Source organism: Neovison vison, chromosome 13 (genome assembly GCF_020171115.1).
Source record: "Neovison vison isolate M4711 chromosome 13, ASM_NN_V1, whole genome shotgun sequence".
NCBI lineage: Eukaryota > Metazoa > Chordata > Mammalia > Carnivora > Mustelidae > Neogale > Neogale vison.
This window is the reverse complement of record NC_058103.1, coordinates 151862112-151888415: the sequence shown is the minus strand read 5'-3', so window position 1 is coordinate 151888415 and position 26304 is coordinate 151862112. Positions and strand designations below refer to the sequence as shown.

General features: G+C 61.3%; 1 protein-coding gene across 1 annotated transcript in view; it reads right to left on the bottom strand.

The window, feature by feature from the left end:
- ADAMTS7 (ADAM metallopeptidase with thrombospondin type 1 motif 7) overlaps positions 1 to 25881 on the bottom strand; it is a 39410-nt gene extending 13529 nt beyond the window's left edge. The window contains exons 1-9 of the mRNA XM_044232434.1: positions 25755 to 25881; positions 18675 to 19030; positions 17065 to 17230; positions 15924 to 16120; positions 12220 to 12303; positions 11795 to 11919; positions 10976 to 11125; positions 9640 to 9783; positions 274 to 418 (exon numbers count right to left, since the gene is read on the bottom strand). Coding sequence (XP_044088369.1) covers positions 274 to 418; positions 9640 to 9783; positions 10976 to 11125; positions 11795 to 11919; positions 12220 to 12303; positions 15924 to 16120; positions 17065 to 17230; positions 18675 to 19030; positions 25755 to 25881 — 1494 coding nt within the window. The remainder of the gene's footprint in view (positions 1 to 273; positions 419 to 9639; positions 9784 to 10975; positions 11126 to 11794; positions 11920 to 12219; positions 12304 to 15923; positions 16121 to 17064; positions 17231 to 18674; positions 19031 to 25754) is intronic.
- Between the last annotated feature and the right edge of the window lie 423 nt (positions 25882 to 26304).

The following is a 26304-nucleotide window of genomic DNA, read 5'->3' as shown; positions in this document are numbered from 1 at the left end:
GTACTCTTTTACAGGGTGATGGCCTTCACTTCCGGCGATCTTCCCCGGGGCCACGCAGCAGAGCTTTTGTTTTGCCCTTTATAACGCAGCCCTGGGAGGTGAGGGGCTTGCCCAAAGCCACAGTCCGCAAAGGGTCCACCCAGAAGTCGGACCTGGGTCTGTGCCACGCAAGCTGCAGTGGACCCCACAGCCCGTGGTGTCTCCCAGGCACCCCATAAGGGGACGAGCCCAAACCAGCGCACACTGCAGGCCCTGTGCGCACCCCACACTCACATCCATGTTGTCACAGAAAGTGGAGTTGGCCCCGTACTGGAGGCGGCACTGGTGGCCCACATCGTAGAGGACCCCGGGTGGCATGGAAGGGAAGTCGATGACATCCTTGCTGGGGGAGTCGTCCAAGCACAGGCCCCACCCTCGGCTGCAGAGAGGGCACAGAAGGACAGGGCAAGGGGGGCAGCCTGAGAGACCCACAGGGGAGGCCTCTGAGGGGAGGGCAGGGCACAGAGCACCAACCCTCCTTGCTCACTGCAGCCCACCCTCTGATCCCCAATCTAGCATTCAGGGGGCTCCCGTTCCCTCCCCTTGACCTCCAGTCCCTCTGGCCGCTGAGCAACGAGCCCCACTCCCCAGGGTCACACATTTGCACGAGCTGCTCCCTTGCCTGCTCTGCACACCCTCCTACAGAAACTCTCCTGCCCAGGCGGCCCCTGGCCCTGCCCGGAGCTCCTGTAGCCGCCACCCGGCAGCCTGGGGCCGGCGCCCCCTCACTCTGGGATCTGGAGAGCATCAGCTGGCAGCTGATACAGCAGCCGCCCCTGTCCGCCCCACCCCGGGCTGAGGTCTCGGGTGTCTGTGGGGGATGACAGCCCACCGGGCCAGGGAAAGCCCTGTACACCCTCTTTCAGCCCTCCCCGGCAGGGGACCCACACCAGCAGGCAGGGTGCACGGAGGCAGAAGGGCCCCGCAGAGGTTATCCCAGGCCGGCTCAGACCCACCTCTGCCAATGCGTCTCTCCCTGGGCCCCTTGGGCAAAGCTGTTGGCTCTGGGGGCCAGTGTCCATCCCGCTGCCCTGGCCACGTCCCTAAGGCTGAGCACCCAGCCCAGGGCTCACTGCTGTCCTGCAGGAGTCAGAGAAGTGTCCCCGAACCCCCCTCAGGGCAACAGCGGCTAGTGAGATGTGAGGTTGGGTAGCTAGCTGGCCCAGACAGCAAGGACACCCCAGCCAGGCAGGGGAGGGTCGGCAGAAACCCTCCAGTTTTCCAGTCTGGGGTGCTTAGGGTGGCTGGTAGCAGGCGGGGGACCAGATAAGCAGAGGATCCTGGTTAGGGTCAGAAGGGCAGAGGTGACAGGTACTGGGGTCTGACAGGCACAGAGGAGACCACGGGACAGCGGGGCCGGTGAAAGATATGGGGAAGCCGGGGCAGGGAGCCTCTGGGATCCCGGAGTTCCAAGTTTCAGAGGGGAGCTGTGGGGGCTAGGGTAGGGTGGGAGTCTGTGGGGTTTCCTGAGGCCCGAGCTCCACCCGGAGCGGCCAAGAACACAGCCTCTGAGATTAGACCCTGCGGAGGACCCTGGCGACCCCTCCCCAGACCACCTGGACCACCCGTGCTGGTGGAAACCAGACTGAGTGTTGGCGAATGAGTAGCAAGGGGACCCAGGCCTCTGCCCCCCAGTGATTACCGGCCAGCTTCTTGGTCGCTCCTCAAACACCTGTTGCCTCTCCACACACGCGCAGGGCCCGAAGCACAGCGTCCCCTGCCCTGGGTCACCCCCAGGCCCTGGAGTTCAGGCTCGGATGCTGGCTCAAGCTGCCAGCGGCCTCACACACCCACTGGCCAGGCGGCGCCAGGGCCGGCCCCTCCCCTCCCCCCACACGCCTGACCTCAAATGCTTCACCCCAGTGCAAGTTCGAAACCATGGCAGCAGAGCCCCGGCTGAGAAAGGCCCGTTCTGACCACTGGCCTGGCCTTTGGGGCAAAGTGTCAGCTAGGGGCATGGGGGGCAGGGTCAGCCTGGCCCTGGGGCTCCTTCTTTCCTGCAGTTCAAGACACTCGGCCAGGAGGGCTGGCCCACCCCTCTGACTCAGACCCAGGCTGGGGGCTCCTCCAGCTCGGGGTCCCATAGGTCCCCGCAGCAGCCCCAGTCTGGCCTTTGTCTCCCGGCTGGAACTTGCCGTGTGTCTTGTCCTGTGGGCCGGGCGGCCGGAGTAGCCATCCTACATGTGTGTGAGGGGTCGGGAGCCCTGGGGACCCACGCGGGACCCGCCACCAAAATCAGGGCCATATTCCGGCCCAAGTGCAGATGGGGAGTCGGCAGCCTTGGACCACCCGTCCCACTCCCTGGTGGACCTCATCTCCAGAGGCCGAGGCTGCCCGAGGGAGCCCGAGCTACAGAGGTATAAATAGCAGCATCTACCCGGGAAAGTCACACGGGCAGCGGCCGCCAGCCCTTCCTTCCTCCGGCCGGCTCCCCGCCAGGCCCCTCACGCGACACATGCCCACAGCTGTCTGCAGGGGGGCCGGGGAGCTCCGGTCCGCTAGGGAAAGCCAGGCAGCCTGCGAGGGCCTCTGAGCCTCCCCAGGCCCAGGGAACGCTGCCTGGCCCCAGAGTCCATGCGGCTCTCCCTCGTCCAGACCCTACTGGGTGAAGCCCGTCCAACCCCAGCAGGGAGATGGAGGACAGGCTGGCACCACGCCTCCCTCTGGGACCCCGTTTCCTTGGCCCTTTCCTGGCCCTCCAGGGTGGAGGGGCGGGAAAGCACCCTCCACACAGGCCTGCCTCTCTCTGGCCTTTGCCCTCACGCGGCCCCTCTTGGTGCCCTTCCTCTCCGTGCTCCCTCCTCCCCCCACCAACCTCCCAAAGGCCCCAGCAGGCTCAGGCTCTGGCCTGATCTTCCCGCCCTCGCCCCAGGCCCCGAGCCAAGGCCCTCATACATTCCAGCAAAGAGCACAGAGACCCCATGTGTGCCTGCGTGTGCGTGTGCGTCCTGCAGGCAGGGTGCTGGGCGCTCCCTGGGTGGGGACGGCTGGGAACAGGCCCTGGGGGTGTTGTGGGGGAGACCCCCCTCGCAGGGGGAGGGGGGACAGGAGACACGCCCCTGGGACTTTTTCCAGGCCTGCTCTCCTTGCCCGGCTACCACGCTGGTTCAGACCTGTCTTATCGGGCTGCTTAGAAGTCGTGGTGAGAGGCACCAGCGCGGAACAGGAACCACGGGGCTGGCGACAGGCCGGACGCTAGCAGCCGCCGCGACGCAGGCCCGTCAGGAGCCCCACGGGCCGTGTCTGCCAACACAGGCAAGAGCCGAGGCCAGAGTCCAGCCCTGACCCTCACCCCAGCCGCCCCTCCGCCGCAGAGGCCGGAGTCCCTGCTCACACCCACAGGGGACACGCTCTTGTCCCCACGTAAACCCAGAGTGAGGGACTTCGAGAAAAACATGGCCGATGGAGCTCCACACGCCACCCCCACCCCCACCAGGATGACAGCAAAGGAATAAACAAGGACACAAGGCAAGGGGGCGGTGACGAGGACGCAGGACAAATGCCAGCGAAATTCAGGACGCGGGACAGCCGATGGGAGTGAGGGCAGAGCTGGGGGTGGCCGAGGCCTGCTGGAGAGACCAGCCGGGGGCCGAACCCGACACGGGCTCAGGCTTAGGGCCCAGGGAGCCACGGAGGCCTGGCCTGGGACAGGAGGCACCCCCCCCCCCCCGCTCCCGCACCCCTCTGGCCAGGTGATGGCCACCGCCCTGCCTGCAGAGCGCCGGGGTTACTCTCTGAAGAGGCTGACCCGGGGATCTGGCCCTGGGACACCTACAGAGGGACTACAGAGAAGGGGACACGTGTGAGTTCACACAGGGAAGGACGGGAAACCAACAAGGCCCTTCCCCACCTGGTGCCAGAATGCTACGGCCAGACTCACAGCTCCCAGGACAAGAGGACAGTATCTCTGGGGAAACAGAACCGCTCCAGAAAGGGCCCTCAGCGCTGCTCCCGAAGACACAGCCCCACCCCGGCCGCTCCCTCCCTACCAAGTCCAGGAGCCTGCTGGGCCCGGAGGCCTGCCAGCTGGTATCCCAGGGCTGCCTCCCCGGCACGAGAGGAAGCTGAACTGGCTTAAACCCTTTAACATGAAATGGTTTTTTAAATTAAGGAAAGGGGATGCCTGGGTGGCTCAGTCATTAGGCGTCTGCCTTCAGCTCAGGTCATGATCCAGCATCCTGGGATCGAGCCCGCATCGGGCTCCCTGCTCGGGGGGAGCCTGCTTCTCCCTCCCCCGCTCCCCTTGCGTGTGCTCCCTCTCTCTCTGTGTCCTCTCTCAGTCAAATAAATAAATAAAACAAAACAAAATTTATTAAATAAATCAATAAAACTAAACTAAGGAAAGAAAGATATTGCAGGCTGTGGAAGAGAAGAGTTTAACCCACGGAAGGAATGACCTCAGAGAGAAGCAAGGCAGCCCCGCAGCGGGCAGCAGCGAACAATGGGTTTTAGCGAATAAGGAAGTACAAGTTCAAAGTATAGTGGAGAAAACTTAACAGAGGGTGAACATAGGATGTCCTCCAGAAAACAGAGAGAAAAACCAGTAGAAAAAAATGTAAAGAATGTGAGAACAGCTGAACGTTGAGGGTTCCAAAAGGGGAAAATACAAATGATCAAATAACACAGGAACATTTTCAGAAAAGACAGGACTTTTAGGGAAAAAGCATCCACCAGGTCTAAAGAAGCCAGAAAAGTCTCACGGAGATGACCCAACCACCTTACCTGTGAGGGAGCCAGGAAAAGAGGAACAAACAAGACCCCAAACCAGCAGGAAGGAAGGAAGGAAGGAAGGAAGAACAGTGATCGGAGCGGAAATAAATGAGAAAGAAACTAACAACCAGAACAGATCAATGGAACCAGGAGCCGTTTCTCGGAATCAACGAAATTGGTGTATCTTTAGCTGGACTCATCAAAACAAAGACAGAGAGACAGAGAGAGACAAAGAGAGAGACAGAGAGAAAGGAGAGAGAGGACTCAAAACCAGAGACGGGGGATGAGAAGTAGCGACGGGCAGCACAGAAATGCAAAGGGCTGTAATTCAGAAAAACTCCAATTCGACACACTGAACAACATGAAAGAGACGGATAAATCCCTGGAAACATAAAACTTCCCAAAAAGAAATGAGAAACAGAAAATTTAAACAGATCAATCCCAGCAATGAAATAGTCATCAAAACTCCCAACAGGGACGCCTGGGTGGCTCAGTTGGTTAAGCAGCTGCCTTTGGCTCAGGTCATGATCGCAGCGTCCTGCTCGGCGGGGAGCCTGCTTCCCCTCTGCCTCTGCCTGCCACTCTGCCTGTGCTTGCTCGCTCTCTCTCTCTGACTAATAAATAAATAAAATCTTTAAAAAACAAAAAACTCCCGACAAACCACAGTCTAGGACCAGATGGCTTCCCAGATGAATTCTGCCAACGCTTAAAGAAGAGTTTGAGGCCAGCATTACCGGGCCAAAACCAGACAAAGACCCCACTAAAATAGAGAATTACAGGCCAAGATCCCCGATGAACATAGATGCAAAAATTCTCAATAAAATACCAGCAATCCCGGAGCACCTGGGGGGCTCAGTGGGTTAAGCCTCTGCCTTCTGCTCAGTTCATGATCCCAGGGTCCTGGGATCGAGTCCCGCATCAGGTTCTCTGCACAGCAGGGAGTCTGCTTCTCCCTCTCTCTGCCTGCCCCTCTGCCTACTTGTGTTCTCTGTCTGTCCAATAAATAAAATAAAAATCTTTAAAATAAATAAAATAAAATAAAGTAAATAAAACACCAGCAATCTGGATCCAATAATACACTTAAAAAATCACTCACCCTGATCAAGTGGGATTTATTCCGGGGTTGCAAGGTTCACACACTGATCAATATGATACATGAGTAAGAGAAAGGATAAAAACCATGTGGTCATTTCAAAAGACACAGAAAACCCATCTGACAAAGTTCAACATCCATTCATGATAAAAACCCTCAACAACGCAGATTCAGATGAGAGGGAATGAACCTCAACATGATAAAGGCCACATATGAGAAATCCACAGCCAACATCACACTCAACGATAAAACACTGAGAGCTTTTCCTCTAAGATCAGGAAGAAGACAAAAATGTCCACGCTCACCACGTTCACAAAACATAGTACTGGAAGGCCTAGCCATAGCAGTCAGACTAAATAAATAGATAAACAAATAAATAAATGCCATCCAAATTGGTAAAGAAGTAGAATATGATACTACATATAGAAAACCCTCAAGACTCAACCGAAAAACTAAATCCCAGGATACAAACTCAACATACAGAAATCAATTGCATCTCTCCACACTAACAGTGAAGCAGCAAAAGAGAAACTAAGAAAAAAAATCCCATTTATAATTGCACCAAAAATAGTAAAGTACCTAGGAATAAACTTAACTGAAGAGGAAAAAGATCTGTACTGTGAAAACTACAAAATATTGAAGACAACACAAAGAAATGGAAAAACATTCCATGCTCATGGGTTAGAAGAACAAAAATCATTGCAATGTCCACACTTCCCAAAGCAATCTACAGATCTAATGCAACCCCGATCAAAACACCAACAGCATTTTCCACAGCATTAGAGCAAACAATTTGGTTGGAACCACAGAGACCTCAAATAGCCAAAGCGAGTTTAAAAAAGAAAAGCCAAGCAGGAGGCATCCCAATTCCAACTTCAAGATATACTACAAGTAGAAATCAAAGTAGATATACTTGTAGTGTATCAAAGATATACTACAAGTAGAAATCAAAACACTATGATCCTGGCATAAAAAGAGACACATAGATCAATAGAACAGGACAGAAAGCCTAGAAACAAACCCACAGTCACATGGTCAGTGAATCTTCGACAAAGCAGGAAAGAACGTCCAATGGAAAAAAGACAGTCTCTTCAACAAATGGTGCTGGGAACACGGCACAGCCACATGCAGAACAATGAAACGAGACCACTTTCTTACACCATACACGAAAATAAACTGAAAATGGATTAAGGACCTAAACATGAGACATGAAATGATAAAAATCCTAAAAGAGAGCACAGGCAGTAATTTCTCTGATGTTAGCCATAGCAACTTTTTTCTAGCTCTGTCTCCAGCAAGGGAAACAAAAGCAAAAGTAAACTATTGGGACTACATCAAGATAAAAAGTTTCTGCACAGTGAAGGAAACAATCAACAAAACTAAAAGGCAACCTATGGAATAGGAGAAGGTATTCACCCACAACATATCTAATAAAGGATTAGTATCCAAGACATATAAAGAACTGATACAACCCAACACGCAAAACAAATAATCCAACTAAAAATGGGCAGGAGACAAACAGACATTTCTCCAAAGGAGACATCTAGATGGCCAACAGACACAAGAAAAGACACTCGGCATCACTCATCATCAGGGAAATGCAATTTACAGCCACAGTGAGGTCCTACCTCACACCAGTCAGAATGGCTAAAATCAACACACCAGGAAACAACAGATGTTGGCAAGGACGCAGAGAAAGGGGAACCCTCCTACACTGTTGGTGGGAATGCAAGCTGGGGCGGCCAATCTGGAAAACAGATGGAGGTTCCTCAAAAAGTTAAATATAGAGCTACCCTACGACCCAGCAATTGCACTAAAGTATTTAACCAAAGATACAAAAATACTAATTTTAAGGGATACGTGCACCCCTGTTTATTGTAGCGTTATCTTACAATGGCCAAGATATGGGAGCAGCCCCAGAGCTGCTCGACAGATGAATGGGTCAAGATGTGGTGCGTGTACACACACACACACACACACACACACACACACACACACACGAATATTACGCAGCCATCAAAAAGAACAAAATCTTGCCATTTGCAATGATGTGAATGGGACTGGAGGATATTGTGCTAAGCGGAATAAAAGAAAGACAAAACAACATGTGATTTCACTCACATGCGGAATTTAAGAAACAAAACAGATGAACAAAAAGGGTAAAGAAAGAGAAGGACACAGACCAAGAAACAGACTGAACTCTAGAGGAAAAGCTGCTGGTCACCAGAGGGGAAATGGGGGGTCACGGGGGAGACAGGTGATGGGGATTAAGGAGGGCACTCGTCGTGATGAGTGCCCGGTGGTGGATGCAAGTGTTGAATCACTGAATCGTACACCTGAAATTAGTATTACACTGCGCATCAACCACACTGGAATTAAAACCAAAAAAAAAAGGCATCTAACAAGAATCCTCCAAGACGGGCGCCTGGGTGGCTCAGTGGGTTAAGCCGCTGCCTTCGGCTCAGGTCATGATCTCAGGGTCCTGGGATCGAGTCCCGCATCGGGCTCTCTGCTCGGCAGGGAGCCTGCTTCCTCCTCTCTCTCTCTGCCTGCCTCTCTGTCTACTTGTGATCTCTCTCTGTCAAATAAATAAATAAAATCTTTAAAAAAAAAAAAAAAAGAATCCTCCAAGACAAAAACAGATCAAGGCACGACTGCAAAACTTCCAATCATTGTAAGAGAAAAAGAGAAAGAAAAGCTTCCAGATGTTTTAGGAGGTCATGACAGAGGCCTGGGAATAAGACTGGAAAGAGCCTTCTCAGCAGCAACGTTAGGAGCCAGAGGATGATGGGAAAAATTATTTGAAAGGCTGAGGGCGGGTGACTTCTGGCTCCAAGCTGATATCAAATCCAACTACCAATCAGGGGTGAGGAAAGAAGGAACTCCTTCAAACCCCTCACTTCCACACGCCTTTTCTCAGAAAGCTACTTGGCGATGTGCTCCAGCAGAACAGAGAAGCGTCCCCTCTAAAGTTGGTAGCAGGATGACCCCACAGGATAACGTTAGGACAGGCCCAGAAAGCACCCGGTCTACGCTGGAACAGGGGGCAGAGGCCACACTGTCCCCTGGAACCAGAACTTGCTCCAAATGCAGAAAGAAGGCAGTGACGTGTCAAGAAACATGAACCACCAGAAGCTGTGCTGTCCCTTGTTGCTGGTCCTACTTCCCCGTCTCAGCCAGGCCCACAGCGGAAGCGAGGAGGCAGGAGGGGTGGGGGCAGGTCGACGCTCTTACGCTTGCCCTTACAGCTAGCACTGCACAAAATAAAGGTCAACAGTGAGATGTATGCTAATAATTTACATTTTTAAGTTTTTCTTTGTTTAAAACATTAAATAGCAAATAAACAAAATTTAGGGAGCGTGAAAGAAAGGAATAACTTTTAAGTTTCGGCACTTTAAACTTTAAACGGCACTTTTCCCTGGACTCCACTGGCCACGTGGCCAGGCCTGTGCCCTGTCTGGTTTCCTTCCCATCCCAAACCCAAGGATCGCATCCCCATCCTGGACGCATGGTCCCCGAGTCCCTACTCTCCCCCTGCCTTCCCGACAGCCCTCAGGTCCCTTGTATCCCAGCCCCTCGACCCCACGCAAACACCCCTGCTCCCTTCTACACGTGTGTCAGCTGATACTGTCAGACCAGCTCAGACGGCCTCTCCTTCCAGCCCCGGGGGAGGGGGAGACCCGCCCCCAGCTCCACCTGCCGGCCCCCAGCGCTACTGGCTGCCTTTCTGTGCCACCCTCCAGCGGGCACCGGAACGCCGCTCAGGCCGCCCCCCTCCCACCGCCAGTGGGGCTTACTCCAGGAATCGGGTGATGTACTCGCGGCTGCATTGGGACCAGGTGAGGGGGACGGTGTCGTACAGGAGCCGCGGAGACATGATGAAAGGCCGTTTCCCAACAGGCTCGCAGTCATTGCCGTTTCCATCATGCTGAATGCCAAAGCTGTGTGAGAGCAAAGGCCGCGGGGCAGGTGAGCCGTGGAGAGTGCCTGCCCGACCCTGCCCGGCGCCTCCTGCCCCTTCCCTCCCACCTGCACGGGGTGAACCCATCAGACTGTTGTGCAGCCTCTGGAAGGTCAACCCCTCCGGGAGCCTCTGCCTCCCTGACCTGCGGTGGGGGAGGGACAGCTGTGCTCCCTGAGCCCTCCTCCAGGGACACCTGCCTGAGCCTGACAGCACCTGCGGGGACTGGCCGGTGGGGGGCACGGGCGGGAGGGCAGCCCCCGCTCCCTCCCTGGGGCCCAGCAGCCCCGGACCTCATCCTCAGCCTGCGACTGTGCGCCGGAGGAGGGGCGTCTGAGCTGCCCTACCACAGAAAGGTTCTCAGGACGCCATCCTTGGGATGGAGCCAAGAAAGACTATGCTGGCTTGGCACTTAGGACGTGCGGGGTGCCGTGCTATGCCCTGGCAGAGACCCCATCTCGCTCAGCCCTCAGAGCGGCCGGGGGTGCTCAGAGAGGCTTGGCGCCCGGCCGAGGGAACGCAGCCAGGAACGGCAGTCCAGGGCACGGTGCTCTTTCTAGCGCCACGGGCGTCTTCGAGACCCTGCACGCTGTCCCCCAAGGAGCCCGAGCAGGTAAACCATGAACCCCCAAACCTCTGAGCGGCAGACCTGGCTGTGGGCCACCCTCATCGGAGCAGCGGCCTGAGGCGCGGCCCCATCGAACAGCCGGACCCCCTCGCACGGCCGGCTGAGCGCGTGGACCACCCTTAACCCTAGAGCCTCGTGCGGACAGGCCAGCTGGCCGGAACCCTGAGCATCGCCGGATCCGACCCGCTCCACCAGCAGGGCGCACAAAGGCCCAGAGAGGGCAGCGCACTCGCCCGGGGTCACAGGGCAACCAGGAATACACATGTGGCGGGACCTAGAGCCCGAACGCGAGCCCGGAGGGCACCGTGGAGGGACCGCTGCAGACCCTGCCGACGTCCCGGCCACGTCAACCCCACCTGACACGGGACTCTCCCTGAGCTGGCCCCGGGGGACCCGCGCGGGCCTCTCCCCACCGGACCGGAGAGCAGCCTGGCTGTGGGGACGGGGCAGGGGCAGCGCATGGCCAGGCCAGGACAGACCCCCCAGCCGGGACCCGGTGCCCCAGGGGCAGTGAGGGGAGCTGGGGGCCGAGCAGGCGGAGTACCTGTGTCCGAGCTCGTGGGCCACGGTGAAGGCCAGCGGCAGCCCGGTGTCCTCGTTGATGCTGCAGCTGTGGAGCGGCTGGCACATACCCGACACATGGGCCAGGCCCAGCGTCCCACAGGGCTTGTTCATGGCTAAACACAGGTCCTTCCTGCGGGCGCAGAGGGAAGCCGCCCTCAGGCTGACCTGGCCCTGCACCAGGCCCAGCTGAGCCTAGAGCGAGCGAGCGAGGAGGTCGGCTGTCCCCTCCCGCCCGGACAGCCCACTGGCACCGCAGCCACGCCCGGGGCAGGGCCCTCAGGCACACGGACACCGGCTGGCGCCTGGGGAGCAGCCCAGCAGAACTCTGGTTCCTATGCCCGGGAGGGTGCCAAGGCACTGCTGGGACCCAGCAGAGGGAGACCCCGACTGACCCACCTCCGACCCCTTTGCATTTGTCCAAGGAGGGGCGGGGGGGCTGGCGGCCAGGGCAGCCTTGGCTGTCCAACAGGGGCAGGGGGCTCCTTCCAACAGAACCGCCCTGTCTGCAGACTGCAGGGGTGGACACAGGCACTCACACGTGCGATCAAAGTGCATAAAGCACACGTGCACATGATGGGGACGTGCGAACGGGTCTGTGGACAGAACCGGGGTCCATGCCCTGGTCGTGGGCTTGCGCTGGGAGCACCGGGGAAGGGGCAGGGGCGTAGTCGCGAGCCCCAGGGAAGGGGCGCCGGTGTCGGGCGTCCCACATCATCTCAGTAGAGAAGGGTCTCGCCGAACAGTGACAGACCGGTCTCCAGCCACCCTCCACAGCTCGGGGCAGCCCCCGCCCCGGCACCTAGTCAGCAGGACGGCCGTGTCATGGTGCTGTGGGTGCGCGTCCCCCTTCATGTTGATGCTCTTCTGCCACCGGCAGAAGCTCCTCAGGGTGTTATCTGCGTGGTGTGTGATCTTCAGGTCTTCCTGGGGGCACAGAGAGCGGCCACTGGTGCCTCCCCGAGCCCAGAGGGCCAGGCCCCATGCTCCCCCGTGGGGACGCAGGACAGAGGACGGGGGCGGGGGGTGCATAACAGCCGGGCCTGTGGGCTCTGTCCCAGCTCCCGTCTGACCACCCCTCCGCAGGCACATCCCAGGGGACCGGAAAGAGGGCCGGCCAGGGACTGGGGGTTGAAAGGGGCCCCGCCCGGGCTGAGCTGGCTCCCGGCGCCCTTCTGCACAGGGCGGCTCAGGGGACGGGGCAGCCCGGGGCCCGTGACCTCTCACCTCCTCCTCCTCCAGCAGGATGAGGCGTACGATGGTGATATGGATGGGGTTCCCGATGCTGGGGTCGCGGAACAGGCCGGCCACCTGCCCGAGAGACGGGGTTGGGCTGCCACCCTGGATGGAAGGTGTAGACAGCCACCACCTACCCACGCAGAGGTGTGCACAGCCCCAGCCACACACAGGCCGCACACGCAGCACACCGTGTCCCCGCATGTCCCCAGCCCAGCACCGGCAGAGTCCACGTGTAACCCCCTCCCAGGCCCCGGCCGGCCCTGAGCACCGGCATGGGATCGGCTTCCCTGCCTCACAGCTCAAATATGGGCTTCTCGGCCCATCCCAGGGTCCTGGCCTGCCTGCTCTCCTCACTGGGACAGCTCGGCCGCCTCCTCCTGCCCTGGGGGACCCCAGACCAGCATCCCAGGACTGAGCCCTCCCATGAGACAGGAGACCTGGGCAGAGCTGAGAAGGGGTGGGGCGGGCACAGCCCCCGGGGTCTCCCCACTGGCCTGCCGTCCCGCGGGGCAGATGTGCATGTGTCCGAGACCCCGTGGCTACACGGAGCTCCCCACTTGGTCCCGGGAGAGAAGGCCACCCCAAAGATGGCAGGTGCATCGAGGGACAGGGAAAGGGCCAGGGAAAGCTAGCTTCTCTGGGAGGCCCAACACGAGAAGGGGCTGGCCCAGGACCAGGCGGGCGTCAGGTTCCTGGTGGTGGAGATGGCAGGACAGGTGGTTATGGGGGGCTGCAAGTAAGTCCATCCAGAGATACAACATTCGGACAGGAATGGACAAAACACACGCTTCAGAAGGATGCCGTAGGCCCTGACAACGGGGACGAATTGCACTTTGAGAGCCCAAGGTTAGGGACGGGTTAGACAAGGGGCACCACATGTGCACCTCGGCACGCGGGCTGGAAGCCTGGGGGCCCTGTGTGCCACCCCCCCCGAGGCAACCCCTTCTGCCCCCTCCAGCTGCCCTGCATTCACCCCCAAGGCCACTGCCCAGGCCAAGGGGCCAGCACCTCCCGCCTGGCCGGCTGTGGAGGCCTCTCAGCAGTGTCCCCACACACCCTGCCCACCTACAGCCTCGCAGCCCCTGCCGCCAAAACTCAAGCCCAACCCCGTCGTGCCCTTGCTCAAAGCAGTCAGCGGGGCTTCCCGTCCACTGGGCGAGGACCAAGTGCCCGCCCTGACCCACTCGCTCACCACCTCCCTTGTCCCCACTGCCTGGTTCCGACCCATCTGGCTCACTCCAAGAATCCCGTGAGCGTCCCTACCACAGGGCATTGACAGATGCTGTGCCCTCACCTGGAACACCGGTCTTCTCATCTCCTCTCCAGCCCTCCCCCTCCAGCACATCTGCCGGAGCCTGCCTTCCACCCGACGCTCCCAAAGCCCCGTGAACTCATCCTTCCTAGCAGCCCCTCTGCTGACCTGCATGTTCCTCAGGATGACGGTTTCACGAACATCACGCTCCCCGGCCAGACCCGAGCTCCCCGCGGGCCATGTCTGCGTGGGCCCCAACATCCCAGCGACCCATCCAGAGGCTGACCCACGATGAGCACTCAAGAAGTATCTGCTGAGGGGCACCTGCGTGGCTCAGCGGGTTAAGCCGCTGCCTTTGGCTCAGGTCGTGATCCCAGCGTCCTGGGATCGAGTCCCACATCGGGCTCCTTGCTCAGCAGGGAGCCTGCTTCTCCCTCTGCCTCTGCCTGCCTCTCTGTCTGCCTGTGCTCGCTCTCTCTCCCTCTCTCTCTGATAAATAAATAAATAAAATCTTTTAAAAAAAAAAGAAAGAAAGAAAGAAAGAAATATCCGCTGAATGTTGGGGCGCCTGGGTGGCTCAGTGGGTTAAAGCCTATGTCTTCGGCTCTGTTCCCCCATCCTTCTAGCAAGCTCCGGCCACCACAGCCTCACCGCTGCCTGTCCCTGGGCAGAGGACAGACTGGGGCTTTGGAGGCAGGCAGAGCTGAGCTCCAGCCTTGGCTCGGCCAGCAATCGGCTACGTGACAGTGAACACGTCCCTAGACCTCTCTGAACCTTTGTTCCCTCCCCCGTAAAGTAGGAGTGAGCCTGAGGCAAGGCCGTGACCATGGGACACCGGACGAGCAGGTGCTCACGAGGCCGCAGCCCTTCTCGGAGGCTGTCCTCACCCGCCCCCATGTCCCAGGTGCGCAGCACTGCGAGGCTCCCGGGCAATCTCACTCCATCCTGACCCAGGCCGGCCTTGCCGGCTCCGGAAAGCCTGATATGGTCCAAAGCAATGAGAGCCCCAACCCCTCCTCCGGGACGGGGCTCCTAAAATGAAGGCACGGGTCCTGTGCCCCTGGACAGGGAGGAAGGAAGGGGCCAGGCCCCAGGCCAAATGGCTGACCCATCCCCCAGGGGACACCATGGGGGAGCCTGGAGGGCCCAGCACCTGGCCTATGGGGAACTCCCAGGAAGGATGAGGGGAAATGAAGAGCCAGGGGCTCCAGCCCAGCTCCTGGGCCTCTGTCGGGCTAAGCCCTGAGATGGGTCGATGACCCTGTGGCCTTAGAACCTGGCCTTGCTCGTCCTCCCCCGGGGGCTCAGTCCCCCCAAACCCTGGCCAGTAGGGCGTCCCCGTGCTGGGCAGACGAGGCCGCACGGAGGCTTGGCTGGGCTCTGAGGTCTCCGGGAAGGCAGACCTGCCAGGCGGAAGGCAGCGGCTCTCCCCGCATGAGGAGCCGGGAGCCTGAGGACGGCCACGTCAGGCCGAAACTGGCCCAGAGCTGAGCTTGCTGGTGAGGCTGGAGCCGTGGGGGCGCGGAGACCACGGCCAGAGGCCCCTCCTGTCCTGGAACCCCCGCCTCACCTCTAGAAGGCGGTGGCCAGACGCTGGATGTCTCGGGGCTGCGGGAGGTTAGGGGCTAGTGCAGAGGACACAGCCGACTGTGGCCCCGGCACGCAGAGCGCACACCGTGCTCACCCAGGAGAGGGGCCACGTGGCTTCTGCCCCCTGGGTGGCCTGCGAGGGCTGGGGCACTGATCTTTCCTGTCACAGGGAGGCCGGAGGGAGGGGGTGGCTGGCACCCTGCAGTTCAGGAATCACCCACTCCAGCCACCGGGCACTGGGCAGGGCGGGGACAGGACGCCTCAGCTCCCATCCAGGTCTGCCCTGCCTCGTGTGCAGCGCGACCTGAGCAGGTCACTCACCCTCTCACGGCCTCCTTTTCCCAACCGGCCTGCGGAGCCCAGATCCGCAGGGACAGCCCCGGCTCCTATCATCACGCCCAGGTCACGGATGAGCAAACTGAGGCTCCGGCAGGCCAGGTGTCGCCCGAGGTCAGCAGCTGGCGGACTCTAACACTGGACAGACCCTTCGCACACTCACAAATGCTGGTGTCGCAGGCAGGGGCCGCCCTGACTGGGTGTGTCCACGTCCCCATCGCCCCGGGATCGCGGCACAAAGCGGGAAGGTCTGCTTAGACCAGCGTGAACGAAGGCTCCCCAGGTCGTCGCGGACAGCGGCTGTAACCCCCGCCGCCTCCACTCCCCCTGCTCTGCGCAGCAGCCCCCCCAGAGGCCCGGCGTGGGCCCCGCTCTCTCCTGGTGGAGCCCTGCACCTGCCCGGCCTGCCTGGACTCCAGAGCCCGGACGCCGCTCCTCCCGCCCGGACGCGGGGTCCAGCCGGCCGGCCGTCCTGCGCCTCCAACACCGTGCCCCGCGCCCCGCGCAGGCTCACCATGTTCATGATGGTCAGCACGTAGCTCTCGACTTGCGGCTGCCCGTGGTACTCCACCATTTTGGTGTCGGCCACCACCAAGGTCTCCACCCACTTCTCTCTGCTGACCGAGCGCTGATGGAGCCGCCTCGACCGCGGCCGCCGCCCCTGCTGCTGCTGCTCCCAGCGCTCCCGCTGCGCCTCCGGCTCCGCCGATGCTGCGGGCCCCGGGAGCTGGGGGTCAGCGGCTGGCCCAGGGTGTGCATCCCAAGGGCCTCTACTCCGCAGCTCGCCCCGGGGCCGCGGGAATGGCGCCGGGCCCAGAGCTAGCGGCCTGGACTCCCACGGTGGCTCTGCACGGGCCTGTGCTGTGTGACCCTGCACCGGTCACTTCCCACCCCTGACCCCAGCTCCCCAGAGGAGTAAAGAGGAATCAGCCGCAGACCCTCAGAAGGTGCCCTCGGGGCATGATGGTAGGGTAGATATGGGTCCCCATCTCCCCCCTGGCCCCCAGGCGCTCCCTGTCCGTGCAGCCAGGTGGATCCCAGCGCAGGGGACCCCCGGGCCCAACGCCCACCCGGGAGGCCATCCCCACTAGAGACCTGGTCGCCTGTCCCAGGCTGCCCCAGAGAGGAGGACGCACATCTGTGAAGCCGGGAAGACTGTGAGTCTGGGTCCCGTTCCGCTGAGCGGAGGCCCTGAGCCGAGGCAGACCCCAGGGCCCGCAGGCCAACTGAGCAGTCCCCACAGCCCCGCAGCGCTTGCTGGGCGTCTCGACTGGCCAGCGATGTGGCCGTCGGGCAGAGGAGGAGCTGCCCAGGAACCGAGGTTGGCTATGGTGGGCTGGGCGGAGTGGGGACGGGAAGGAGCTGGTGGCCAGCTGCACTGCTGGGCTGGCTGCTCAGGGAGGAACCAACAGAGCTTCAGCGAGCGAGGACGGGAGGCACCGGAGAGGGAGGAGCCCAGGGCAAGGGCAGGCCTGGCAGCAGAGGCCCCAGGCGCATGGGCCTTTCGGAAGGCAGAGGCTACGGTGATGTCCTCCGGCCTGTCTGCATCCTTTTGATTCAGGGGAGCTGAGCATGGACGTGTGGGCAAGGGAGGTTTCCAGAAAAGCCCTCCAGGCCTGCAGGCCCTCCCCAGAGCTGGCAGCAGAGGCGCATACCTTGTACCCCACAGGTGCCTGCAGCCATGGGGTCGCCGGGCGCGGTTTCCCTCTCTGGCGCCTGGCGCTTGTAGACCACGTGGGGCTGGGCGGAGCCGGACTCGGCTGGGACGCCTTCGAGGGGCTCGATGAAGTAGTCCTCGTCTGAGAGCTGGAACACACCTTTCTGGGAAAGAAGGGCCAGAGTCACCGGAGAGAGCTGGCACTGGGCGCTCTGCCCACCCATCCCCGAGGCCCGTCCTGCCGGCTGAGGCCACACCGCTCCCAGCACTCCTGACTGACTCCAAATGCACACACTTTCCTCCCTCTGGGCCTTGAACCCTCAGCCCATGGTGGAGCTCGGAAGCCGCAAGTCTCAGGAGGACGCTCCCCCCTCACCCGTCAGGGGCAGGAAACAGGGCTGTGGTACATCTAAGACGGCATCTTCCACACAGGCCCAGAGGGCCCTCTTGAGTCAGTGGCCAGGCCCCCAGACCACTCTCCCTCTTGTCGGCTGCCAGCCATTGTGTCCTCTCGAGGCTGCCTGCATCCCAGTCTCCCCGAGGCAGGGAATCACTCACACGGCAGCTCTGCCCATGCCCCAGCCGCGGGGATGCGCGCTGGCACCAGGACCTCCTGGCCCCCGGTCCCAGGGCCTGCCAGAGCAGGGGGCAGGCGGGGGTGTCTCCGGGTGCCCGTCTGCTAGCATTCAGAGAGGCCGGGGAGGGGGTGTTGGGAAGTGTCCGGGCAGCCCACCACCTCCAGAGGAAGCCTAGGCCTCCAGCAGGGAGAAGGGTTTTCTCTCCTCTGCAGCTCCCTCCTTGGCCCCATATCTGCCCCCCTCAGGCTGGGCAGGGCCGAGAGCCCCGAGGGCCAGGAAGCGCACCCCGGAGACTGGGTTTGAGTGTGTAACCGGGCGGCTGTGGGCAGTGCCCTCCGAGCTGGTCTCCTCGCCCGCAGGCTCAGCTGGGGCGGCTTCTACCAGACTAACGAGCTGAAGGAGGACCGGCCCAGGCTCCCGAGGGCCCCGTGGCCTGCAGCTGTGCTGGGGGCTGTCCGTCATTCGGCCTGTCCTCCAGCCCACGGCTTCCCTGAGCCCTCGGAGCTGAGGGAACGGTGGACGGCTGGCAGGGCACACACGTTCCCCCCTACACAGCCCCCCACCTCCCATAGAGGGCAGGCCCGGTCACCCAGCCAGGAGCAGAAGGTCCCTGTGCTGCCCAGAGTGGCAGTGGGAGGCAACGGCGGCCCCTAGCCCTAGCCAGCAGCACCTCCACGGGAGCGGCCGGCTGGGGCCCCGTCTCCCCAGAGGAGAGGGAGCCGGCGGCTGTCTGACCCGGAGAACACCCTAAAGGGATCCGAGGGGGAACAGAGTCATAAGGGAGGCTCCCGAGGAAGGAGGGCTGCGCTGTTTGAAGTTTGAAGAGTTCCCGGGTCTACACAGAGAGTGATTCTCAAAGGGGGCTCTCTGCCCCTGCAGCTTCCACACTGGGAAGGGCGGGAAATGCGGGCTTGGGAGACCCACCCGGACCCACCGCAGGCCGCGTTAAGGAGGCCAGCGGGTGCTCCGGCTGGAGGACAACGCCCGCCAAGGTCCAGGTCCCACCGGAGGGTGGGGGGTGCGCACTCACCAGCCCGTCGCAGGCGCTGATGGCCGCCAGGCCGCCCTCCAGCTCGGGGTCCTGCACCTCGCCGAGCAGGTGGCAGGCAGGCAGGCGGCCGCGGATGTGCGTGCGCCCCAGGCCGCCGCGCCGCCGCGTCTCGCTCACGAAGCCGGGCGCCAGCAGGTGCGGGTTCGTGGTCAGGTTGAAGCGCAGCTCGCGGCCCTGGTACTGCAGCGCGTAGAAGGTGGGCGCGGCGCGGGGCGCGGACACGTCCCTCTTGCGCAGCGCGCGCGGCCACAGCTCGTAGGACAGGAAGGAGCCCCCTGCGTCCACGCGCACCGGGTGTACGATGTCCCCCGCGGCGCGGCCGTCCACGCCGTGCCCTGCGGGGAGAAAGCCGGCGGCGGCCCGGAGTGAAGGGGCCGCGGAGGAGCCGGAGGCCGCGGTGCCGCCGCCGCCGCGGCCGAAACTCGCCTCCCCAGCCCAATTCTCTGCCCGGGTTACCCGCTAACCCCCCACGAGCCCCCGCCCCTCCCCAGGCGGCCAAACCGATGGATCGAGCGCCCCGCCCTGCCGTGGTCCCCACCCTGACCTGGCCGCGTATCAGGAAAAGGCAAAGTTCTGGCAGCGGGTGAGGCGGCCCGGGGCGAGGCTATTGCTCCATCCCACCTCCCTACACCTGCTCCAGCGCCTGCCACTCGGCCCAGCGGCCTCGCACCTGCTGCCCCGCCGGTGGGGCTCCGCGGGCCAGAACCTTCACCGGGTCCTGTCCTGCTCCGGGGGCTCACTGAGCCCTCCCCTGAGCACCTTATCTTCACACCGCCGCTCCCTGTCCCCCTTCCCGGCCGTAGTTTTCCCCAGAGCACCTCGGACACACCATGTGGCTTCACATTTCAACTATGTTTCCGTTTGTCGATTTTCTCCCCGGGTGAACCCCAGGAGGGCGAGAATCCTTAGTCTTTGCTGGAACTTTACCAGCCAGAAGAGTGTCTTATTGCTCCGGGTCGTTAAAAGAAGTAGTTGCTCAGTAAACGCTGGGTGACTATGTGGAATGGGGGTAATCACTGCTTGTACTCTGGGGGCTCTTGTGGGAATCAGTGAACTGACACTCCCCCCCCCAAACCCTCAGGGGCCTGGCCGGCTGACTGCACCTGCCGACGATCAGGATTACTAAATTGACTGTATAGCCTGGGGGATTTAACAATGCACTCAGGGGCCAGAGGGTTCTGCATGTGCCTCCAGGCCCCCTGGCATGGGGAGACAGAGGAAGACCACCCAGATGCATGCCCCCCCCCCGGACCCCAGCAGAGCGGCTCTTCTGTATTTCTGTTACACACAAGAGTTCATTTGGAGAGAAGGTTCCAGGACTGGAAAAAATTTGCAGACGTGCACTCAGGCCCCTGCAGTTGGCGGAATCCCCATTGCTGTCCTCAAGCAGTTCCCGCTCACACCCTCTCTTAACCTTTTTTGCCATGGACCCCTTGTCAGAATAATGTTCTCGAATGCATAGGATTCAATGCAAGTGAGTGCCAAGGAAGCAGATTATACTGAAATACAGTCATCAGCATAATTTGGGGAGTGGGCTACCAACGCCAGCGTTCCTTCATGAATGCACAAAGCAGGACCTAGGGGCAAATCCAACAGCTACGGTAACCGTGCAGTACTGATGAGCTACAACCGTATTGGAGACAGAAGAACATGTTTTCTGGGTCGGAAACAAAGTCACAAGGGCTGCTAAAGCTACCGTAGTTGGGTGTGACACACATAACTGAAGAAAACGCTAACTTAGAGGTCAAAGTCTTAGAGACGTCGGAGTTCGTGGTTCTGTACATCTTGCCCGTGTCCCTGGGGCCGGGGATTCCGGGCAAGGACCCCCGGGGTGAAGGCTGCAGTCTGCTTCTGGAGAAAGCACAGGGGGATTCGGGGATGTCCACACTGGCTCAGAGCCACAGAGCAAGAGGGACAGAGCCGAGACCACACTCCAGGCCCCCCACATGGCTTCGGTCTCTGCCGGAACACGGCTGTGCGCTCACAGCCGTCCGTGCCTGGGCCTGTCTCCCAGTCGCTAACATAAAGGACTTGCCCTAGAGCAATTTTGCAAACTTGTGTAGCTACCAGACCTGGTCTTCAAAAGGAATCTCGTGTGGACACAGAGGCACATCAGAGCAGGGCCGCTGTCGGGGTCAGGGGTCCTGGCGCTGAAGCTCGTGTCCCTAGGCTGTGAGGAGCAGTTAGGAAACTGGCCCGTCCATGTTTCTCTCAGCCCGAGGTCCTGCCCTGCCCAACTGGGTGTATGCCCAGCTCTCCGGAATCCTGGCCGCCCAGGACAATGACCCTTCTGGCTGTAGGAATGCCTGGGCGCCCGGGAAAGTCCCACCAGGGACCTCTCTGTGGCCGCCTGTTGGGGCCGCGAGGGCAGCCAAGCCCAGCCAAAGCTCCATCTGGGCTGCAGAAAGCACCTCGCCCGTCTCCTGCCGAACCGCGTGCGGACGGCTCTGCACACACCAGTGCTGTGCCCCCGCCAAGGCCGCGCCCCAGCATCCACGGCCGCCCGGTGGGCAGCCCACGGGACGCTGTCCAAGAGCAAGGTCAGTCTGAGGCGGACGGGTGGGGTCACTCTGTGAGGCTCCGGGCAAAGCTTCCCTCTCCAAGTCTCTGGAGGACAGGAATGCAAGGGTTTCCCAGACTTTTCGGGTAAGAATTTGTGAAAACCAAATTAAACCAAGTTCCCAGGCCCCATCCCAGACCCGCTGAATCAATGTCTCCAGGAAATGGGACTGGGAAGCTGTGTTTTTTTACTAAGCGCCTCAGGGGACTGTGATCATCAGGGAAGTCCGGAAATCCTCCTCAGGGAGTGACCTTGGCCGGACGTCAGCAGTACCTGCCAAGCTCTAAAGGCTGTGGGGCCTCCAGACAGATGGATTGCATAGACCCAGCACTCTGGGGCCCCAGAGTCTGTATGTCCCTTGGCCATGCAGGGCTGTGACGTGACAGTCCCCAAGGCCGAGCTCTGGAAGCCAGCAGGCTGGCCTGTTGCAGGAGACGCCGCACTCCGACATCCTTGCCGGGGCACTCGGGTCCAGTGCTGCCCGCGGGCTCCGTCTCGTCCCTGAGTTGATCTTGTTTCCTCATGTTCGCTTGCACCAATATTGAAAAATATTTAATCCGTTGCCTATGTTTAAAAGGGACATATCTTGTCCAAAACTCTCCACTTTCAGCTTTCCTTGAGAAGTCCTAGCCATCCACGTCAGCCTCCATTCCCACCTCGCAGAAGGGGCTGGCGTGGAGCAGGGAGCCCCACTGGAGGGGATCCGTACCCCCGGCCAACCCCATCACCCCCTAGTGTGTTCCCCTCCAATACTGCCCTTTGGCCTCTGGGCTACGCAGTCTTTCAGGGACTAAAGCACAGCACTTCTCACAGAAACGGGGGAACCAGAGACAGGCTGCCCGCCGGGTTTGTTCCGTCAGGCCGCCCTGGCGCGTGGCCTCTGCTGCGTCACCCCCGGCTGCGAACTGCGAGGGACGGTTAGGTGAGCCACAGTCCGGGAAAAACGTGTGAGACACTGTCCCTCCCCTCAACATCGAGAAAGGGGGGTAGGGCCAGTGCTGAGCGGCCCGGCGAGGGGAGGGGACACAGCCCCGACGGACAGAAGTGAGGAGAAGCCTCATCGGACAGGGTGGTGTGAGGTCCTCTGACCCCGGAGCGTCCCGGAGCGGACGCCGCATGACCGGCCCGGGAAATGCCACCGGTGCGGGCAAGAGAGGCGGCCAGCTTGGGGCCCCCCGACACATGTCGTGTAAAATGAGACGGCGCGCTGACAAGATACGGCACTGTCGGGCACATGGGCTTGGAACACAGGAAGGTTCGTCCGGCTCGGCCACTCCATAGCTGTGTGGCCCAGGGACGTCACTCCGTCATCGGGCTGACCCTCCGCCACCCCGCCTGCCCGGAGATCCCAGGGCCGTGAGCGGAAGGACGAAGGCAGAGGGAAGGCACAGCGGCTGCATCCCCAAACTCCATTTCCAGTATCATTCCCAGCGGTGCCCCGAGCATGGGCCACCCCTGCCCAGGCCGCTAATGCCGGCCGAAGGGAAGGGGGCGTGGGGGCCGGCCCGAAGCCCTCGGGTCCCCAAGGAATGGCCGCCGTGTGGCTCGCTCCTGGCAAGAGCAACGTGTTGGGGCATCAGACAGGGGGTCAGGGGTGCGAATGACAGGGGGATTCTGAACGACGGCGGAGAAATGACCCCAAGAACTCCAAGCAAGTGTCCCTGGGGAGGGAATCCCGCCCGGCCCCGACATGCAGCCCTGCTGGGAATCCCTGCTCTCCACCTTGGGCAAACCACGCAAGACAGAAATTCGAGGTGACTTATAAAGAAGCAGCCTATTTGGTTCAGAAATGTGACCGAAAGGCAGGTCAAAGGCACGAGGCTCGCGCGCCCTTCAGACAGCAGGTGAGCCCCCGGGTGAGCAACTCAACCGCCCCGCCTGCTTCTCCACCTTTCGGATGGGGGCGACCACCACCGCACCTGCTCCCCTGGGCTGTGAGTGGAACGAGCTCCCTCGCAGGTGCTGGGAACCGGAGACGGCACGGAGCCCTCGGGAGCGAAGCTATAACCCAGAGTTAGCAAGCGAGCTTCTAAAGGGTTCTCCGCGATTTCCTAAAAGCCTGTTTTCTCTCTTTGCCTAATGGCTTAAGAAAGAGCTTTTTAATCAAAAAAAGAAAAAGAAAGACTTACAGGAAGTTATCACTCCACAATAACTTTTATTTTCTGGTTTTGCTCTGCTCTCATCTTTTTTGTAACTTAAGTTGTTTTGCCATTAAAATGATTTATAAAGGGGGGCAGGGGAGTTAGGAAGCAGACAGCCCGTCCGCTGTCTACAGCCGACCCCTAGCAGAGACGGGCCGACACTCTCAGCCCCCCAGGGCTGGCAGGGCCTAACTGTGGCTCCAGACCCCATGGGTGCACAGGGCTGAGCAAGTGCGGCTGCGGGCACCAGGCAGGGCGCCTGCTGGGTCAGGAGCCCTGTGCTGAACGGACGGAGCCCCTTGCCACGGTGGGCGTTAAGTACTTGGAGTATCACCTCTGGGTGACAGAACTGTCACTTTGCAGCTTCTACCAGAGAATGCCAATGTGTTTACCCGCCCCTCTCTGTCCAAAACCTGAGTCACAGTCCAGCCCTTCAAACGACCTGACCCCATGCTCATGTCAAAGAGGAAAAAATAACCAGGGCGCGTGTACATGTGTGTCCTCCAGCTGGCCTGCATGTGCCCCGTATGCACACCGGGCTCATGTGTGCCATTCAGCAATGAGGATGGGGACATTACCGGGCCCCAGTCCCATCAACCCCCACAAGCCCCTTGATTTGTCACAGAAGAAAAAGTCAGGATACAGTTCCTAAAAGCGAGTCCAAGATAGGCCCTTTTGGTCTCAAAGAAGATAGTGCTGAGAGGGTAGGGCCCCTGGTCTAGGACTCCGGGGTCAGCTCCAAAGAAAATGACACACAGCTCAGGCATCCTGAGTGGGGGCAGCCGGGGGTCCCCATGCTGTATACCTAGGGGTTAGCGGAACAGACATTCCCCCGGAAGTGCGGGGGGCCGATCAGACAAGAGAAGGCACCTGCTCTGTCAGGTAAGCGCAAACGGCAGGCCGGAACCACAGGACTCCGCAGGGTCTCCCTGCTCTCGGTGGGTCTGTCTCAGTGGCGGTCACTCTACCCTGGGCTAAGAACTGATACCCAGCATCTGGATCCTCCCAAGAACCCTGCTGGGGAAAACACCATTCTCCCCACTTAACTACGGCCCTGGAGCGGCAGGAGCTCGGCCAAGCTCATACACGGGCTGGCCTGCAGTGGAAGTGAAGAGAGTCCTGACCCCCCCCCTCCCACCACTGCCAGGGGGCCTGGACCCCAGTAAGGGCTCAGGGACAGTCCGCTGGAGCAACCACTTCCTGCTGCCTCATCCCCATCACCTGGTAGGTCCTCACTGGCCCAGCTCTGGGCAGGGGGAAAACAGGATTCACACGGTAGCTAAGGAGCCCAAGCTGGTAGGGCACGCTCTCCGAGCCTCTCCCCTGGATCCTGAAAGAACTTTCTATCACCTGCCTTGCAGGGCTGTTGTAGAGAGGGTGAGAAATAAGAGCGCATTAAATATTTGCTCCCTCTCCACCCCCTATACCCTGCTGCTAGAGGAAACCTCCCTAAAACCCCCGCACCCATGAGCTACTCCCCTCAAGGGCTCCCCAAAACCTCTAAGATCTGGTTTAAATGCCTCCTTAGACTCCGGCCCCGGACGCTTTTCCCTTCAGTGTCTGTGCTGGAGAGGCAAGAGTCCCCCATCCCCAGCACGCAGGCCTAATGTGGCCCACGCCCGGCGTCAGGGACGTCCCCACTCCCTCCGGCCCACCCCGAGTTCATCCATCTCCGTCCCTCCTGGCTCTGGCCTCTCCTCCCTTACAAAGCCTTCCCGACCGCTTGCCCGGCATGGCTCTCAAAGCTATCCGATCGACCCGCATCAGACCAGGGGCTCCCTGGGCGCGGGGCGGGGGTCTCCTAGACCCTTGGCTCCTAAAATCCCAGGCCGGCTGCCTCGGACGCGCCTGGAGCTCCGCGGCCGAGGAAGACCTGGACGCCGGCCAGAGGCTCGTCGGAGGCCGGCCGGGCGGGGCAGAGAGAGCCGAGCCCAGGGCCGGGAGAGAAGCTCCCCTCCGCTCCCGTCCGCTGCGCTCGGGCGTCTGCACACTCCGGGGAGGGGAGGCAGGAAGTGCTGGGGGCGCGCGAGCAGGGCCCCCGCGCCGCCCACCGCCCGCCGCAGCCCGGAGCTGTGACCCCGCGCCCCGGCCCGCGGCGTCCCGGCCGGCTGCTCTCGGACCGGGCGCCGACGAGGCTGGACACGGAGCCCTCCGCGCGCAGACCGCGCTCCGTGCAGCCCCGCGGACCAGCCCCGGAGGGGCCCCGCGCGGTACGCCCGAGGACGGAGGGGCTGCCTCCAGGCACGGGCCGGGGGCAGCCGGGTGCGCGGCTTTGTCCCCCGGCCCCTCCCGGTCTCGATCCCCCGGGGTGCGCGGGGTCCGCGCGGGGCCGGCTGTCAGGGAATGGCGGCCACCCACCTGGTGCGGGTCCGGGATCGCCGGGCGCCAGGGCGCAGAGCAGTAGGAGCAGGGGGCGCAGCCGCGGCGCGGGGCTGCGGGGGCTGCGGGCGCTGCGGGCGCTGCGGGCGCTTGGGCGGCGGGGCATGGCCGGGGCGGGCGGCGCCGGGGGGTACCCCGCGCGCGCGCTCTCGTCCGTCCCGTCCGCTAGCTGCCGGGCCCGGGTCCGGCTCAGGACATGCCCGGCCCGCGCGCAGCTCCCGCGTCAGGACCCGGCCTGCGGCAACAAAGGCTGCAGGGCCCGCCCCCTCGGCGGCGCAGGAGGCTCCAGGGACCGAGAGCCCGACGGCGAGAAAGAAAGAGAGAGAGAGAGAGAGGAGAGGAGAGGAGGGGAGCGAGGGAGGGCGGGAGGGGGCCGCTCGGCCGGGCCGCCCCGCCCCTCCCTCCGCCCCGCCCCCCGCCCCGGCCCCGCCCCGCCCCGCCCCGCCCCGCGGGCCCCGCCGGCTGCGGTTTGGGGGCGGGTCCCGGCCGGGCGCGCGCGGCGCCCCCCGACGGCCGTGACCGCCCTCCC